Source organism: Ursus arctos, unplaced genomic scaffold (assembly GCF_023065955.2).
Source record: "Ursus arctos isolate Adak ecotype North America unplaced genomic scaffold, UrsArc2.0 scaffold_14, whole genome shotgun sequence".
Lineage (NCBI taxonomy): Eukaryota > Metazoa > Chordata > Mammalia > Carnivora > Ursidae > Ursus > Ursus arctos.
Window position 1 is genome coordinate 35,479,244 of NW_026622808.1, and position 18,417 is coordinate 35,497,660.

The following is an 18,417-nucleotide window of genomic DNA, read 5'->3' on the forward strand; positions in this document are numbered from 1 at the left end:
GACTCCAGCTTCCGCCGGAGAGTACGCTGTAGGAGTAGGGTGGAGGTAGGGGGAGCAGCCATGCAGGTGAGAGATGAGGGTGGCTTGGACTTGGTGGCAACAGGGAATTTGGAGAGAAGTGAATGGATTATAAAAATATTTAGAGAGTCAGAGGTGGGTGGTGAGGGGTGGGGAGTCTAGGGGCAGAAGCCACGCAGAATGCCACCCAGCTTTCTGGTGTGGATGCCTGGATGGACGGTGGTGGACACCTTCACTGGGGTGGGCAACAGGAAGGGAAGACCAGGCTTGGTGGTGGAGTGCAGGAGGGGGAGAGAAAGTCATGAGTTCAGTTTGGACATATCTGATTGAGCTCTGAGCAAATCAAGCAGGCAGCTTGCTGTATGGGTGGAACTCAGTGCAGGTCTGAGCTGTCCCATGTCCTAGGTGCCATCCGTTTGCACCAGCAGCACAGCCCCCCCCCCAGGCCATCAGACGCAATCCTCTGCAGCCTTACCTGCTTTCTGTCCACCCATCCACCACCTTCCACAAGCACAGGGTGAGTCAGCCTCTCCTCTTCATCTGTGACATGGGAGCAGTAATGTTATCCAACTCCTGGGGGAGTTGTGAGCAGTGCTTGAGGTAGGACACAAAAGACATTGAGAGCTGGCCAGGCAGTAGTCACTTTTAGCTCTGCCCATACCCACAAGCCACACAAATGTATTTCTCGAACCTTCTATGGACGAAGCTTGGTGTTGGCCATCTCCCAACAGTCCAGTCTCGATCTTTCCACGCCCCTGCTCAAATCATCTTTAGTGTTTTCCACCCAAAAGATGGGCCCCTTTCAGACCTCTGTGCCAGGCTGGTCAAACCACTCCCGAGCCTCTTTCGCCACCCTCGTCATCAGGTCCTGCTTCCATGACGCAGACAACTGCACCTTCCCCAAGCATGCTTCACACCTATCCACCCACCTTCTCTCCCTGTCCTTCCTCCTCCCCCGCCCAAGGGCTGCTCTATTTCCCAGGCGCCTCCTCCAAGAGACTTCCCCTAAGCCCGACGGGAGTGAGCTCGGCCTCTCCCAGATGACTACAGCTTCTTCGTGCTCCTCTTTAGCTTCTGACACTCTGACACTCACTGGGCTTCCTTTGAGTTCTCTGGCTCCTTTTCCCAATGCATCAGCTCACTGAACACAGCGAGGCACTCGGGTTCATCACTGTGTTCTGGTGCCTGGCACCATGCCCAACCCACCAAGGGCTGAGTTGAGGCTCGTGCAGGAGATCAACAGAACCTCAAATGCAATTTCATGTCGATCCATCTCATCTTCCGCAAAGGCCAGAAAACAGGCCAGAAGGTCATTCTGGCCTGGGGATGATAAACTTTTTCCCAGAAGCTGTTCTGAGAGACAAAGTCCGAGACAAGCAAACAGAGATCAAAGTGGCCTCTGCGCCCCCTCACCCCATCAGGGTCACGGCAACCAGCACATCCCACCCAGGGCCACGGAGTGGATTGATCGGGGCCATGTCTGCCCTGTGTACTGTGGCTTATGGGAGACAGGGAGAGTTTGGGCAGAAAAATGAAGGAACTGAAAGTCCTAAAGGGGTCCCTAGGGTTTTCAACTCTGCTTCTCCTTTCTTCCTAATAATACAGAGGGTATTTCTGTCATTCCATGATAAGCTTGGGCTTTGGAGTCTGAAAGATCTGGGTTTGGAGACCTGTTCTGTCTTCTGCCATGGGACCAATGTCCCAGGGACACCATGAGGATAAAATGAGGCAGCAAAGGGCTTAGATCAATGCAGGGGGTGCGTACTCAGCCCTCCATTATGAAAACATGGTATTCATCTTTGCCTCCCCTTTACCTGCTAGGCATCCCTGCCCAGGTAGAGGAACGATGAGGTTACTTCTATTCTTTCCAAATCTGGACGCGAAGGTCCAGAGGGATGAAGCAACTGTCCTTAAGGCACACGGGCCGCCCATTATGCAGCCCCAGGACTGGCCAGACGGCCTGTGGCAGAACCGCCACTAGGGGTGGCGTGGCTGGAGACGTGGGCGTGGGCAGACACTTGGCGAGCTGCCCTATCTGCCGCCCCGGCCAGACTGGGACTGCGAGAAGTTCGCTGATACTTAAAGAATTTCGAAAGTAACACCTAACGAACTTCAGAAGTTCACTTTTAACTGTGGCTTCTTGACGCGTGTCACCATATTACTGGTGTGGCCTGCGCCAGACCCAGGATTAGATGGGCCATCGGGGTCTTCGCCCTTCACGTCAGCTGAGTGCGGCTCCATAAAAGGGGCTCAGTCTGAGTCTGGTCGGGAGCTGACACAGCTGGGAGTCCCCCCCGAGGAGAAAGACTTCACTCCTAGATTTTGATTCCCCCCAATTGTAATATTTGCCTTCACCTTGTCTAATGTTTAATCCATGTTTATCCAGCACTTTATTGATTAACAGTCTAAGCGAAGTGACGAGGGAACAGGAGCCTTGAGACTATGGATGGCACCATGGGGCTGCGGGCGCTACTGTGCGTGTACCTGGCCTCCCTCCTCGTCCTGCAGGCCGTGCCCACTCAGGGTTCACCCACAGGCAGGCCCAAAGTCAGCAAGGTATGTGGGTAAACCCTTGGGACAGAAACAGGCAGCTGGGCCAGAATGCGCCCAGGAGGGACACAAGACCCTCACCCCAGGGCCCGGGGCCACCCCCACCCACCCTGACCACTGCTGACCGGAGAGGTGGTGTCCAAGCAGCAAGGGGGAGGTGAGGCTGAGGGGTAGAGGACACAGACTGTGTCCCACTCCCACCCCTGAGCAGATAAGCTATGGTCCCCTGCACATTCCTGCTCACACTCGTCCCGGTTTTGTTTTACAGAAGCGACAGACTGTGGACACAGTGAGTGAGAGTCTCTACAGAGGGGTCTGTGGTGGGGCCATCTTACAGCCTGTTTTCCCCCATGCTTCAGGGGTAGCCCTTCTATCAGCGCCCTGGGCAGAGGGACTCCATTTCCCAGAAACGGGGGCTTGCACACCCCACTGCGCGGTCTCCGACAGAGAGGATAGAATGGGTCTTCCCAGGTGATCTGGTCTGTTCTTTGGGCCCCTGGCCTCTGAGCTGGGTGCCGAGCCCCTACACAACACGGGAGTCTCTTACTGGCTCAGAGGCCCCCACCCCCCCTCCCAGCCACAGCCCCCCCACATCTCACTCTAGGCCGTCGACGGCGTGACCATCCGGAGTTTGAAGGTCAACTGCAAAGTCACCTCTCGCTTTGCCCACTATGTCATCACCAGCCAAGTGGTCAACAATGCCGACGAAGCCAGGGAAGTAGCCTTCGATGTGGAAATCCCCAAGACGGCCTTCATCAGTGATTTTGCCATGTGCGTGCCCTGCCCGACTCCCACACCCAGAGCTGTCCATCCATCAGACCCAGCCCCAAGCCATGGCTCTGGGTGGCCGGACGGTGCAGACCATCTCCTTCTTTCCGGAAGGGCCGTAGGCCAGCTCTGGCTCGGAGGGGCTGAGCAAACCGCTTAGGTCTGTTCTGGGCTCCCGTCTTGGAGAGCGAAGTGGGGCCTCGGACAGTATGTTTTCAGCATAGGGCCCAAGGAGCAAAAGCTGGCACCTGAGATCTCTTGTTGGATTCTGTGGCTCTGGCTGCCCCCCTCACTGATGTGGGGCCCCTGAACAACTCTGCGGGCAGTGGGAGGTGGCTGGAGATGCCTTCAGTGAGCACGCACCAGGACAGGGCCTTCTCAGGGTCTGGGCTGGGAACGCCTGTGGCATGAAGGACCTGAGTGGTTGGGGGCAGGGGCACTTCCCCTGAGGGCTGCTTCCTCCCTGTAGCACAGCAGATGGAAACGCATTCATCGGGGACATAAAGGACAAAGTGTCCGCATGGAAACAGTACCGGAAAGCCGCCGTCTCCGGAGAGAATGCCGGCCTTGTCAGGTGGGTTCTGGGCCATGCTGCCCCAGTCTCTGGTGCCGCCCTCCCTAGCCAGGACAGACCTGAGGGCTGCCGGCTGGCCTTGGCTGGGGAACAGCTCCAGGCTGATGGGAAGGGAGCAAACTTCTGAACCCAAATGCCAGTACAAGTGCACTGGACAGGGCTGAGGCCGACCTGCTTACCTCCCAGACCAGCCTCTGAGAGAAGGGGGTCCTGTCCTCGGGCCCTGACCCTGACCCTGACCAGCCAGCTAAGACAAGGGTGAAGGGCCAGGAAACCCGGGAGTAGCACGAATGTAAGAGAAATCGATTCTGAGAGCCATGCTTCAGGTGACAAGGACCCACGCGCACTCCCCATTTGTCTGTCTCTTGTGGGCGATGGCGGTGTGTCCAGGGCCTCGGGGAGGACAATGGAGCAGTTCGCCATCCACCTCAACATCGGGCCCCGGAGCAAGGCCACGTTCCGCCTGACCTACGAGGAGGTGCTGAAGCGCAGACTCAAGCAGTACGACATTGTCATCAAAGTCAAGCCCAAGCAGCTCGTGCAACATTTTGAGGTAGATTGCACGTGACCCTTTGCAAGGGCGCCGTCTCGGGAGCAGGGCTCCTGCCTCTCTCTCACTGGGGCTCCGAGCCCAGCTCAGGGCACCCGTGTGCCATCCCAGGCCTGAGCACACAGCAAGGGGACTGACTCCTTGGGAGGGCTCTAGCGGGCTCTTCCTGGGCAGGGAGCTACCGGCCGCTTCCTCCTCTCTGAGCCTTGGCTCGCTCATCTGTTAAATGGGGCTTCTTGCATGTCCCAGAGCTGCCACAAGGATCACGAGGGATATTGAACACCCAGGTCGTTGGTAGACCAGAAAGTCCCGGGCAGCCGAAGGGGCTGTGATTGTTGCTGGCACCTCAGTGGCAGCCAGCTGGAGGGGCCCAGGCATGCACACCTTCATTTGGCCTATATTTTTGGGGTGCCTACCACATGCCAGGCCCTGTGAGGAGGGCTAGGTGGGTACAGCACACAGTGGGTGGCCAGGACACAAGTTGGCTCTTGGCTGAGTCTTGATGGTGGCCTCAATGGGAGCCTGGGGGCTTCAATGATGCAGATCGACGTGGACATCTTTGAGCCTCAGGGGATCAGCAAGCTGGATGCCCAGGCCTCCTTCCTCTCCAAGGAACTGGCAAGCCAACTCATCCAGAAGTCCTTCTCAGGGAAAAAGGTGCGTGGGATGGCTGGGAGTGGTGGCGGGACTTCAGGACTTCTCAGCCTGGCTCAACCCCTCACGGAGTGTCCGGGCTTGGCCTGGGCACCAGGCAGGGGCTGCGGGCTGCCTTGGTGAGAGACAGAGGCGTTTTGTGGCTGGTATTCCAGGGAACTTGGTACCCCTGGTTCTCAGAGCAACTTAGCAAAAGCCTGCGTGCCAAGGCTGGGGAAGCACCGCGCTGGTTGGCATGGTCTGGGGTGAGCTGCTCACGTGTTTGAGCCTCAGTTTCCTCTTTGCTATGTCACACCCACAGGAAAGCGTTCAGGGAAATATAGGGCACACGAAGAAATTTCAGATGGTGTTGCAGTTAGGATCGCAAGCTCCAGGGCTCTAGGGAACAGAGTTCAGTTTGGGAAGGCCTTTGGTCTGCCTCACCACTTGCCACTTGTCACGCACCTCCCATTTGCGGGAACTCCCGAAGTCTCCTGCTTGCCCCTTCCCTGGGTCCTGGTGGAGTGTGGCATTATGGGTGGGTGGTACTCAGCCGGGACCCAGCTTCCTAACTTGCCCTCAACTAGAACCAGGAACAAACCCTTCAGTTCCCTCCTACCTTTGGTAGTGACACCATCATAATTCATATGAAGGAAATGTTTCTTATAGTTTTGCAGGGGTTCTTTTTTTAAAAAAGTAGGATACCCAGAGTGTTAGCAAACGTGCTTACTTTTACTAGGGGACCGAGGGGTGGGTCTGTGTCTTCCTAACTATCCTTTTCAAGTTTTGGAGGGAGGTTTTGATGAGTCTCTCTTACTTTTATAACAAACACATAAATGAAAAGTAAAAATTTAAAAGTATTTAAGGAAAGAGTGGAAAGTTACAAGACTAGAAAAGTATCGAGTAAAAACCGTCCCTAATTTCCCCAAGCACCAATGCCACGTCGTCCCAGACCTTAGCTTCCGCCCCGGGTCCTTCCTGCAGCCTCTGCTCTTGGTCTACCAGCGGGAGGTATGGGGGGGGGGCTCTGTTTTCCAGCACAGTATTGTGGCCTTGCTTTTTTACTCCACGGTTTGAGTTGACCGATGTCCCTTGTTCTCATACTACTATTATTTTGTACCCAAAGTGGTGACGCTTGTTGTAGAAAAGCCCAGTGATTCCGAAGCATATACACAAAGAAACAGGTCTTCTCTCCCACCACCTTGTAGGTGTGTGCTCGCAGCAGCGGGGTGAAGGGCCCTCCAGACTCATTTCTATGCCCTTGCATCACACACACACACACACACACACACACACACACACACACACAAACTTATGTTGTCTTTGCAAACACCCGGACCACAGCCGCACTAAGCCAGTAATGCCTCACATCCTCCTCCTTTCCAGGGTCACGTGCTCTTCCGCCCCACTGTGGGTCAGCAGCAATCCTGCCCCACGTGCTCCACATCCTTGCTGAATGGGGACTTCAAGGTGACCTACGATGTCAATCGAGACCAACTCTGTGACCTCCTGGTAAGCCCGAAGCTTCCGGCCCGAGACTCAGAGGCCAGGCAGGGGTGCTTGTGACAAGCCTCACTTGTTCCCTTGTGTTTCAGGTTGCCAATAACCACTTTGCCCACTTCTTTGCACCCCAAAACCTGACGAACCTGAACAAGAACGTGGTTTTTGTGATTGACATTAGCACCTCCATGGAAGGGCAGAAAGTGAAACAGGTCAACTGTGGCTTTAAGCAGTTCTCCCAGCAATAGCTTCTCCAGCCCCAGCCCCCACCCCACACTGGTGCTGTCCCAGAGTCTGGGTTTGGGGTTTCTGCTCCTGGTCGGAGGCAGGGTGGTTTGACAGGGAATCCCAGCAGTCAGGGGCTCTGGCATCAGCCACGTCCTCACTGTACCACCGTGGCAAGTGGATCCCCTTCTCCTCAGTAGCACAGTAGGATGCCCGTGGGGTTGTGGGTCTAGTGATGGGGGGTACACTGAACATGCCAGGGGCAATCATGGCTGTCCCCGGGGAGGCATCTGGCAGCAGGGACAGCCCACTTCCCACAATGCTCTGAGAGCCACAGTTCCGCCAGCAAAGTTTCAGAAACTCTTTCTTGATTCTGCCCTGGTCATTTCTTCTCCCCATGCGGGGTCCTCTTGCCTTCTCTATCCCTCATCCACCCCTGGGGCTCCACAGGACACTCCTCTCCTGGCACCACCTGGCTGTCCTGTCCATCCCCTCCCATCTGTCCTCTGTGTGCCTCTGTCCTGTGGATCTCTCAAATGGGTATCTGGAGCAGACAGGAGGCACTCTCCCAGGGCCATGTCCCTCCACCGACTGTCCTGTCATTACAGACCAAGGAGGCGCTCCTTAAAATCCTGGGGGACATACGGCCAGGGGACTATTTCGACCTGGTCCTCTTTGGGTCTGAAGTGCAGTCCTGGAGGGGCTCGCTGGTGCAGGCGTCCCCCGCCAACCTGCGCGCGGCTCAAGACTTCGTACGGCGCTTCTTCCTGGCTGGGGGTAAGGGCAGGGGTCTTGAGTCACTCTGGCGTCGCCTCTGTCCCCTTGGAAGGAGGGCGTACACTGGCCTCCTCTCCCTCCTTTGCAGCCACAAACCTGAATGGAGGTTTGCTCCGGGGAATTGAGATCTTGAACCAAGCTCAGGGGAGCCTCCCCGAACTCAGCAACCACGCCTCCATTCTCATCATGTTGACGGATGGCGAGCCCACAGAGGGTGAGCACCTCAAGGCCTGTGCTGGGAGGTGGTGATCTCTTTGTTACGGAAGGTGTTCAAGCTGAGCTTGGAAAGCCAACCGCTGGAGATGCCACAGGGGGTGCATCCGGGCAAAGTCCAGCCCTGATCTAGACAGAGTTCAGACCATAACATCCACGGGAGTTACAAGGCATACTTCTATGCTGAGCTGGGCAGTTGGGGGAGTATCTGTATGACACAGGGTTACGCAGATCCCAGGATGATAGGCGGGATTCCCAGGTTGAGTTTAATGAACTATGTATTCAACACCACTTGCGTGCCAAGCATAGGACTAGGGACCAAGAAGAGATACCGAGAGGACACGATTCTTCTCTGTCCTTGAGGAGCACAGGATCCACTGGGGTGGCAGACCCAGGAACAGTTGCTCTGTTGAGGGCCCTGAAAGAACAGGGCCACTGGCTCAGGGGTGTCTGGCCCAGGCAAGGTCCCAGGAGGCCTCCTGGAGGATGTGACCCGTGAGCTCAGGCTGGAAGGAGGAGAAGGGAAGCAGGAAGGGATATCTGGCAGAGGGAGCAGCTTGGGCAAAGAAAAAAGGTGTGTACAATGGCAGGGCCTGCCTGAGAACAGCAGACATGTGCCGACTAGGTGGAACAAGGGTGGGAAGGTCGGGAGGGCCCTGCAGGCCATGACAATGACCTACGGGAAGGTTGAGAGCAGAGTCCCATCTGCTCATGATGGATCCACATAGATGGGCAAGTTCGCGAGGGGCTGTTAGGAGTTATTGTGGTCGCCCACTGAGCCAGCGGGAGACGTTGCCTCAAGATGCTGGTGGGGACAGGAAATAGGTGGGGGTCTGACATAGGAGGCCTGGCCCCCAGGGAGTGTGCCCTAAAGCCCCCTTGTGCCCTACATGCCTGTGAGTCCGTGTCCCGGCACTGCCTGGGTGTGTGGCTGCAGGCGTGACAGACCGTTCCCAAATCCTCGAGAATGTCCGCAACGCCATCCGGGGCAGGTTCCCGCTCTACAACTTGGGCTTTGGCCACGACGTGGACTTTAACTTCCTGGAGGTCATGTCCATGGAGAACAACGGACGGGCCCAGAGAATTTACGAGGACCATGACGCCACCCAGCAGCTGCAGGTCTCCCCCCACCGCCTTCTCCCACAACCCGCCACCAACGGCAGGCCGTGGGCAGCCCGGCCTTGGCAGCCCATCCACCCGGAGGAGCAGATAAAGCTCTAGAAGGTGGTTTGAATCAGCTGCGTGACCTTAAACCAGTTACTTAACCGCTATGAGCTTGCAATTCTATCTGCAGAGTGGGGGTCCCAACACCCCACTTTGTGAGCGCGTTTCCCCATCGGGTGCTCGGGGTGACCCATCAGCTCTGAGGTTGTGCCCCCCTCTCTGCCTGCAGGGTTTCTACGACCAGGTAGCCAACCCGCTCCTGGTGGACGTGGAGCTGCTCTACCCGCCGGACACCGTCTCAGCCCTGACCCAGCACCGCCACAAACAGTACTACGAAGGCTCGGAGATCATGGTGGCGGGACGCATCGCTGACCACAAACTGGGCAGTTTCAAGGCTGACGTGCTGGCCCGTGGGGTAAACGGTGGGCTATGGAGGGGGGAGGTCTGGCAGCACGCAGAGGGTCTAAATCCACCCCGTGCTCCTCCCTGCTTCCCCCCGTCTCTTTCCTCAGAGGGCTGTCCCCACCCATGCACCATGCCACCCCCTCCCCACCCCAGGCCTGAACGTTCCCGCATGCAGACATCCCCGGGGTGGGCTGCAATGGGACCAAAATGGCCTGATTCGTTGTAGGCCCTTGACCAAAAATGAATCACCTGTTACTCCTTACCTCATTCCCCGCCAAGGCATGAGAGCGAGAGGCCAGCCTCTTCTTTCTCACCTGACAGCCTTTTCCCGAACACTTCTGTGCACCCAGCTTCATGCCACAGTGCAGTGCGTGTGTGCGTGTGCACGCCGCGGGGGTCGCAGGCGTGTCAGACCTGGACCTGACCGCGGGGTGCTGACTCACGCCTTGCGGTGCGGTCAAGGGTTCCGAACCGGGGCTTTGAGTAAGGAAAGCTGAGCTGGGCCCTGGCTCCTCCCTCACCAGCTGGGTGACCTGCAGCGAACAGGTCCAGCTCTCCGGGGCCTCAGTGTCCCTCTCTGTAGCACAGGGTACCAGCGCACTGGATCTCGGCACCGTGTCGCGAGGTGCCCGTGCGCGGGGCGCCCCCAGCGGGCGAGTCCGGGCTCCTGAGGCTTGGAAGAGAGTAGCGTTTGTGTGGGGGACGTGGTGGGCCTTTAGAGGAGTGGAACAGAGTGGAAACAGCTGGCGGCTTGATGGCAGCCCCCCGAGAGAGTAACTTCGGGGGGGCAGGGCGGCGCGGTGGACGAACCGCAGAGACCGGGCACAGGGGGGCCCTGGGAGCCTGGAGCGCCGGCCAGCGGTGGTGCTCCTCACGGCACGTGGCCCCTCTCCCCCTCGCGACCCTCAGGAGGGCCAAGAATTCAAGACGACCTGCCTGGTGGATGAGGGGGAGATGAAGAAACTGCTCCAGGAGCGGGGCCACATGCTGGAGAACCACGTTGAACGCCTCTGGGCCTACCTCACCATCCAGGAGCTGCTGGCCAAGCGGTAGGACCGGGGCGGGGGCTTGGACACCGGGGCCTCTGGACCAATGAGGGGAACGGAGAAGGGGTGCTTCTGGGCCTTCGAGGTGGGGAGCAGGTCAGAAGCACTGGCCTTCAGCCTCGCTCACGGGGTTAACATCAACCCGTTAGTCCACAGTGTGGCCGACCACGGTTTGCCCCTGCCGAGCGGCCGGGCAGGGGGAGGCTGCCCTTTCCGTGGGGCTGCCGTGTCCAGACACGCTTGGCTCATCCCCACACCCTGCAGGGCAGTTTCCTGGTTATCTCCATTTCACGGTGAGCACGCCGAGGTGCAGAGACGTTAGACCACTCGCCCAGAATCTCACAGCCGTGCAGTTCTCTGTGTCTCTCTAGGGCACAGTCCCAGCCCTGCCGCATCGCCAGGTTTCCCGGTGCGAGGGCTTTAAGTCACGAGGTCCTTGAAGGCAGCCACGGGACAGGGGCACTGCAGGTGCCCCACACCTATTTGCTGAATGAGGGAGTGAGTGAACAAATGAGCAGAAAAGGGCCAGGGAGTGCGAGTCTGCTGTTGTCCAGGCTGCGGGACTTGGAGCCGGTGTGTGTCTCTTAGGATGAAGCTGGAGGGGAAGGAGAAGGCCGACTTGACAGCCAAGGCCCTGCAGATGTCGCTGGCCTACCAGTTCGTGACCCCGCTGACGTCCATGACCATCAGGGGCATGGCGGACCAGGACGGCCTGGAGCCCGTCATTGACAAGCCCCCCGAGGGTATGTGTTCTGGAAAGGGCCAGGCTGGGGGTCTAGGGAGGCTTCTGAGGGCCAAAAACCTCCTGGGCTTTAATTCTCTTCCCCTTCTCTCCCTTCCAGATTCTCTGCCCTTGGGTGAGTTTTTAAATCATGCTGGTTTTCAGCAGCTCGTGCTCCAGCCTCCAGGCACCGGACTCCCTCCTCCACATCCCCCACCCCTTCACCACAAACTAGCTGTTGCCCCCTGTGCACCTGGGGAGCCCCTGTGCAGCCTACATCCAGGCCTCTGGGCCAGATGGCCCAGGTGGGGGGCAGGGGGCAAAGAGCCCAGGAAGGCTGGGATCCCAGGAGGAGGGTCGGCCGAGGCCTGATTGGCCTCTGGGCCCAGGGTGCCCTTGGGGAATGAGGCGCGTGCCTCTCAGGTGGGGTGGTGAGGGTGATGCTGTCCTCTGTCGTTGTCCTCTACAGAGATGCTGGGAAACAGAAAGAGTAAGTGGCTGCATCCCGCCGACATACATCTCTACCTCTCTCCTCCCCACGCGCTGTCCCTCAGGCTGTGTGTTCCACCCCAAGCAAAGCCCCTACTTGCCTGAGGAGGAAATGACAGACAACAGAGGCTTCCTCACTGCCTCTCACTGGGACCCTCGGAACGGCCCCCTGACCGGGCCTGGCATCCCCTTCTGCCCCCAGCTCCACCAGGTCCCCATAAAAGGAGACAGATGGGGGGGTCAACACACCCAGAGGCATCGGGGGCTCAGGGGCCACTCCTGCTCTGTGGCTTCAGGCCTGCCGCCTGGGTGGAGGGGCCCGGGAAGAGGAGCCAGCAGCCCCAGGGGAGCAGGGTGCCATCCTCCTAAATGCTGTTCACTCCCCGCCAGCGTTCATGCTGTCGGCTCTGCAGCCTTCCCCGACTCGGTCCAGTTCCAACATCCAGCAGTTGCCAAACCAAGTGACTGGAGGTGAGTCCTGGGGAGGGTCTGAGGGACACCCCTGCCTTGCTCCTGGCTGGTCCCAGCCCACCTGCCTGATGCCCAATCTAACGGACTCCATGCTATGCCCCCAGTGGACACTGATCCCCACTTCCTCATCCACGTGCCCCAGACGAAGGATACTCTGTGCTTCAATATCAATGAGGAGCCCGGTGTGGTCCTCAGCTTGGTGCAGGACCTGGACACAGGTACGGGTGACGTCACGCCCTCCACCACACGGGGTGGGGCCTGGACTCCCCCATCCTCCATGTGCAGCTGCAGACAGGACAGTGCCGTGGCCTCCACTTCCCACAGCCTCTGTGCCCCAGTCACCCGGCTGGGCTCAACCTGCCTCCTTCTCTTTCATCTACCTGCCTAGGCCCTAGGTGGCACCTGCTTCATGGACGTGTGACCCGTGCAGGCACACGGGACCCTATGCTTAGAAGGGCCCATGCTCAGTTTAATATTCTGCTCTGGTCGTCTTGAAATTCTTAACATTTTTTTGAACAAGGGGCCTCTCACTTTCATTTTGTACCCAGTTCTGCAAGTTACGTAGTGATCCTGCCTCATCCCCCCAATGGAGCCTCTAAGTCCACCCCCAGCGGTGCTCAGGTGGTGGAACGACTCCCTGTCCGTCTGTGGGCCACTCTCTCTCCCTCCTCCCAGTCCAGTCAGGCCATCTGCAAGGGTTTGCTGAGCACCTCCTCCAGCTTACGGGTGCAGGAGGACTGAGCCAAAGTCCCTGTTCTTGTGGAGTTTAGCGAAGGGAAACAGGCAAACAAATTCTCAGATGACATGCTGTGTTGGCGTAGTGAGGACAAGGAGGGGGCTTGGGGACTGCTCAGGTCACAGGAGGCCTCTGTGCCCTGCTCCTGTGTCAGGGATTAGGACCACAGAGAAGGAGCAGACCCAAGGCCCATCCTTGGGGTGATAAGACCCAGAATGTCCCAGAAGCAAGGACTAAGTAGCAGGTAGTTAGTGTGGTAGGAGGAGAGGGGCGAGGAGAGGTGCTGTGTGGCCTCTGCTACTCCTGAAAGACCCCCTTGGGAGGTGAGACCCTCCAAGCCAGTGTGGCACGGGTGGAGTATGGGTGTCTCCCAGGAGGGACGCATGGTGTGAGCCAAGGCAGGCTGGCAGGCATCTAGCCAGAGCTGGCCCCTCCCTGACTCAGAGGGCCCCTCACCCTTCTGCAGGCTTCTCCGTGAATGGGCAGCTCATTGGCAACAAGGCCAGGAGCCCTGGGCAGCAAGAGGGCACGTATTTCGGGAGGCTGGGGATCTCGAACCCTGCAACGGGCTTTCGGCTGGAAGTGACTCCTCAGAACATAACCCTGAACCCTGGCTCCGGTGGACCCGTGTTCTCCTGGAAGGACCAGGCTTCACTGCGGCAGCATGAGTAACCAGGCTGGGGCCGGGGCCCGGGGGGGGCGGGGGAAGCCAGTGCAGGGGTGGGGAGGGATAAGGCACAAAGCCCCAGAGCCAGCTCAGCTGCCTGAGCTTGCTGGACCCCAGTCCCCTAAGCCATGTCAGTGAATGACATCCATGTGACCTCCCGCCCATTGCTCTCTGTTCCCGGACCCGTGCTCCAGGCCTGGCTGCCTGCACACCTGGGTTTCTGTGGTGCCTTTGCCCTGCAGTCCATTCCCATTGCCACCAAACAAAGCCTACTCACCTCCTTGGCCCAGCTCAAAGGCCACCTGTTCCCTGAAACCCACCTCGTCTCTTCTCTGCTAAACTCCAGAGTTCTCCAGGCTTCTCTTTCAGCTTCTGTCTTAGCATGCCTTGTGTTGTGCTTGTTCCTCCTTCCACTCACTCATTCACCAAACTCTGCCAAGTACCAGAACTGATGCTCGGCGGCAGAGTTATAGGAAGAAGTGGGCAGAGTCTGGCGTGGAGGACACAGATGAGAGTAGCAGTCAAAGAACACAGACTTTGATATTAGACAGGATGGAGTCCAAGTCCTTGCTTTACTGCTTACCAGCTGTGTGACACTGGGCAAATTCCTTACTCTCTCTGAGCCTCGCACGATCCAAGTGAGAAATGAATGATGCAACTTGTATGGAGGGCTTGGCACAGGGCTTGGCACACTGTAAGCCCCCCCCCCCCCAATAGCAGCATGTGAGACGGAGCTTGTAGCAGGTAACATCCCGCCGTCTGGGAGTGAGGGGGTGTGGGACCTCATGAAAGCTGGATCCAGGAGGACGAGGGCAGCTGAATGGAGAGGGGTGCCATGCAGCTGCACCTGCCCTCACGGCCGCCCGGCCCTGCAGGGTGGTAGTGACCATCAACAGGAAGAGAAACCTGGTGGTGTCTGTGGAGGATGGGGGCACTTTTGAGGTTGTCCTGCACCGGGTGTGGAAGGGGAGTGCCGTCACCCAGGACTTCCTGGGCTTCTATGTGCTGGACAGTCACCGGATGTCGGCGTGGACACATGGGCTACTGGGTATGACCGGCCTGGCAGGCAGAGCTGGGCGGTGCGCGGCGGCAGCCAGTGGGCTCACCATGGGTCAGACTTGCAGCTGGGCACCAGGGCGGGCCCTCCTCCAACTTGGCCAGCGAGGCTCAGAGCTCCAAAGAGGGCTTGTCCTGGCGAGGGTCTTGTTCCTCAGAAAACCTGTGATCAAACACAAGGGGAAACTAAAGCTTAAGTGGGGGCGAGCAGGGAGAGGTCTGAGTAGCAGAAAGGTGCAAACAGACCAGGTCCCTGAGACCTCGGGAGGGGTGAGTCATTGGCCACACCACTTCTCCTTGTGGCCTTCCTGCAGACACTACAGTCTGTGGGCACCTACCCCTCTGACCCCTCTTCCCCACCAGATTCTTTGGGAATTGGTCCATAAAGGTAGGACATACAACCGCCCGCCAATATATCTGCTTCTCTATAGCAGGTGAGCGAAAGGTGGCTTTCGATGCCAAAATGTATCAGACATAGTCACGCCCTTAGGAAAAAGCATGCAAGCAGCTCTCTAACCTCCAGCGAGCACCTGCTGAGTATGAGGGCCCCCCAGTGGTAACTGCTGCTTCCACTGTGCCTTTCCAGGACAATTCTTCCACCCCTTTGATTATAAAGTGTCTGACCCCCACCCAGGCTCCGACCCCACGAAGACAGATGCCACAATGGTGGTGAAGGGCCACCAGCTGACGGTCACCAGGTAGGTGGGCTGCTCTCCCAGTATGTCTGCCCTTGGCGTTCCCATCATTGGTCAGGGATCTAGGTGCTACATGGGGGAGTGGGCTTCTGGGGGTGGGGGTGCAGCCCTGCTGGGTCCAAAAGGTAACCCCAGCTTTTTGCATCTCCCCAGGGGCTTGCAAAAAGACTACAGCAAGGACCCCCAGCACGGGGCGGAGGTGACCTGCTGGTTTGTCCACAACAATGGTGCGGGGCTGATTGACGGTGTTTATACTGACTATATCGTCCCTGACATCTTCTGAGCCCCTAGCCAGCACACCTGTCCTTTCTTGAGACCATGGCAGAGGAGGATAGCATCTGACCTGCTTCCCATGTCACACCTCCCTGGTCAAGCTCATCGACTGTGTCAAATCCCCCATGACTTTCAATAAAGAGAAGCTATGTCCACCCAGGCTGGCTGCTTTTTGGGAGGGAGGGTGGCCAGGAGGCAACCCAAGATACTGCCGCTCAGAGGGCTCTGGGGTCACGGCAGACCTGGAGGCCACAAGGGGCCCTACGCCAACTCTGCCCCCACCTCACCCTGTTCACGGCAGCTGCCCGATCCTGTGCCCACTGAGCGCCTGGAGTGACCCCTGCACACAGCTCCCCTCACGGGCACTGGCAGCTTCTACAGGCACTGTTCTGCGTCTTCTTGGAATTAACTAAGTGTATGCTCCCCACAGCCCTAAGGGATACCTGTGTCATGCCCATTTATAGCCAAGGAAACGGAGGTTTGGTGACTTGTCCAAGATCACTCATGAGTGCCAGAGCTGGGATTTGAACCCATGCTGTCTGGTGTCAGCATCTGCGTGCCTAACCCCCCATGTGGATCCTCCCGTCAGGCTGGGCAGTGGATCACAGCCTGCTGGGATTTGGTTCTAGTATTCCAAAGCATCACTTAAAATGCACCTGTGAAAGGAGCATATGAAATCGAAAGGGATCTGGGGTCCCAAAGAAGTCCTGCCGGGAGCTGGATGCTACAGCCGCTGGGCATGGGGCCTCCGGAGGCAGTTCCAGGGCGTTCCCCCTCAGCTCGCCTTTCCAGCTGCGGGTTTGCAATTCCAGCTGTGGGAGCCGGAATAGTCCCCAAAGGCAGAGATGGCCACTCCCCATAAGCGGTGCTTTTGGGGAGCCCACTGCCTCCTCATGCTGAGGCCTGGAATGATCCCTTCAGGGCTCCTTCCCCGGGTTTCCCCTCGGGGCCCATTTCAAGCGCAGTGTCCCAGGGTGCGGCGAGGTGAACCTGTCTGCACCGTGGGGAGCCGCTGGCCCTCGGGTGAAGGTTGATGGGCCTCTCCTTTCCAAAGCTTTCTCCTTCTCTGCTGGCTTTCCATCCAGTTCCTACCGCAACAGGGGCCCATGAGGACCCAGATTGATCACACAAACGCTGAGCTCCAGGGCTGCCCCAGGCCCAGGGAACACAGGGCCCTCAGTGGCGGGCGGGGGACAGCCAACAGCGTCGCAGAGGCCAGCAGCGTCTGGAGCCTCCTGGGCTCCTCAAGGGAGAAACTGCCAGATGGCTAGTCGCCCGCCCTGAGCAAGGCCTTCCTGAAGAGTGGAAAAGCCGTGAGCCCGAAGAGCTCTTAGAGTCCATCTAATTCTCAACTTGGCATGTGACTCTGGGTTCCTCCAAGTCCCCAGCTGTCCCTCCAGTGTCTGCTGAGCAGCCTCGGAAGTCCTATGTCAAGTCGTCCCTCCCACTAAACTCCAAGTCGTTGGGGGTGAGGAGGCACCTAGAGGAAAGGGCTGGGGAAGTTCCACAGGCGGCCGCAGGCCCCGAGGAGCCACTGGGCAATGCTGGTTAGACGACCGTTCCGCCACGGCCCCCATCAGCCCATGCTCAGCGACCATGGGCACGGAAAAGCACCACATGAATGAGATATCCTGGGAGCCAGGCACCCGGCGGCCAGGCTGCAAGGCTGGGTGGCAGCTCTGAGAGGGGTCTCCTGTCTGCTCGCAGGGATCGGCAGCGGGGACGGGTCCCAGTCAGGCCCTGAGATTGGCGCCAGCCGGCAGTGGGGGTGCATAAGGATTCCAGAGGCCTGGGGAGCACGGGCACCCCAGCAGTCCTGCCGCATGGGTAGTGGCCCCCTCAGTGGTTGCTTCATTTGGTCCAATATCGTCTTGTCGATGCAGCCACTCTCCATCATTGCTTCTGTGGCTCCTGCCACTTCCAACCACTAGCCCACTTCTTCCTCGTGGCTTCTGCTGCCTCATGGAGACTTCTTTCTGCCTTCTCGCTCTTTCTTTGCTCCCAGCAGTCAACTCTCTCTGTACCATTCATAGTTGGGTGCAGAGCTTTTAACCAAGGCCACAGGACACCGTGAATCAGCTGCCCTGTGCTCGGGCAGCCTCCTCGACAGTATTCAGTGGTGGCCCCATGGGAGGGTCACTGGGTCACTTTGCTCATAAGCACATGTGTATGGCAGGCAGATGGCTGCCACTCTGGAAGGTCTAGGGACTGCCAGGGCCCTGGGGTGGCCCAAGAGAGGCCTGAGCTCTGCCTCCGAAGCTCCCATTGTCCCGGTAGCCAGAGCTCCAGCTTCCCTGGAGACTCTTAGGGGAATGCTTCTCCAGGAGGTGGGGGCAGCTGAGCCCCTGGCCGGCCCTTGGAACACAGGGATGAACATGTGACCTGGCCTGGCCCTCCGGGAGCTGAATCCAGACGGACGATCAGACCCAAACAAGCAAACCTCTGCGGAAAGTAATGACGGCGCAGGCCCTCGGGGACTGGGAGCCTGGTGCAGGGCTGTCAGCTAGGGGACAGCTAGGGGTCAGCTAGGGGACAAAACAGGAAGGCTTCTGGAGGCAGGACATAGGGCTGGCAGGAAGAGAGGTGTGAGGTGCCGAGAAGGGGACAGCATGCCAGTGGGAAAAGAGTAAGCTCGGAAAAGCAAGCTGGAGCCAGATCACAGAGCGGGCTGGAGCGTAGGACCAGGCCTTTGTCCTTTCCCTGGGGCCGTGACAACCCAAGAAGGGTCGTGAGCAAGGGGTGCGGCCATGGAGGTCGGAGCCTCAGGGTGACAGGCCTGGGTTTATGCCCCGGCTGCCTGGAGAGGGCTGGGGGGCTTCTGTCCAGGAGGCCAGCCCAGAGGCCGCGGCAGTGGTGCAGGTAACAGGCAGGAGTACCAAGATGCCA

The 18,417-nt window shown here is 58.4% G+C and overlaps 1 protein-coding gene across 1 annotated transcript; it reads left to right on the forward strand.

Moving 5' to 3' along the window:
- The first annotated feature begins 2,072 nt into the window (after positions 1-2,072).
- ITIH1 (inter-alpha-trypsin inhibitor heavy chain 1) lies at positions 2,073-15,686 on the forward strand. Its single transcript, XM_026501010.4, has 22 exons — positions 2,073-2,574; positions 2,837-2,857; positions 3,173-3,339; positions 3,806-3,910; positions 4,301-4,463; positions 5,004-5,117; positions 6,480-6,605; positions 6,689-6,805; positions 7,427-7,595; positions 7,684-7,809; positions 8,746-8,927; positions 9,202-9,387; positions 10,287-10,426; positions 11,012-11,166; positions 11,266-11,280; positions 11,614-11,634; positions 12,024-12,104; positions 12,209-12,322; positions 13,307-13,508; positions 14,383-14,555; positions 15,150-15,261; positions 15,412-15,686. The coding sequence occupies exons 1-22, from the start codon at positions 2,461-2,463 to the stop codon at positions 15,539-15,541; spliced, it is 2,733 nt and encodes a 910-aa protein (XP_026356795.1). The 5' UTR covers positions 2,073-2,460; the 3' UTR covers positions 15,542-15,686.
- The last annotated feature ends 2,731 nt before the right edge of the window (positions 15,687-18,417 follow it).

What these genes read in the sequence shown, in the direction of transcription:
- ITIH1 (XM_026501010.4), top strand. Translation starts at nt 2,461, where the DNA reads ATGGATGGCACCATGGGGCTGCGGGCGCTACTGTGCGTGTACCTGGCC. An exon ending in AAGGGCAGAAAGTGAAACAG is followed by an intron (nt 6,806 to 7,426) that starts GTCAACTGTGGC and finishes CTGTCATTACAG; the next exon opens with ACCAAGGAGGCGCTCCTTAA. An exon ending in ACGCCACCCAGCAGCTGCAG is followed by an intron (nt 8,928 to 9,201) that starts GTCTCCCCCCAC and finishes CTCTGCCTGCAG; the next exon opens with GGTTTCTACGACCAGGTAGC.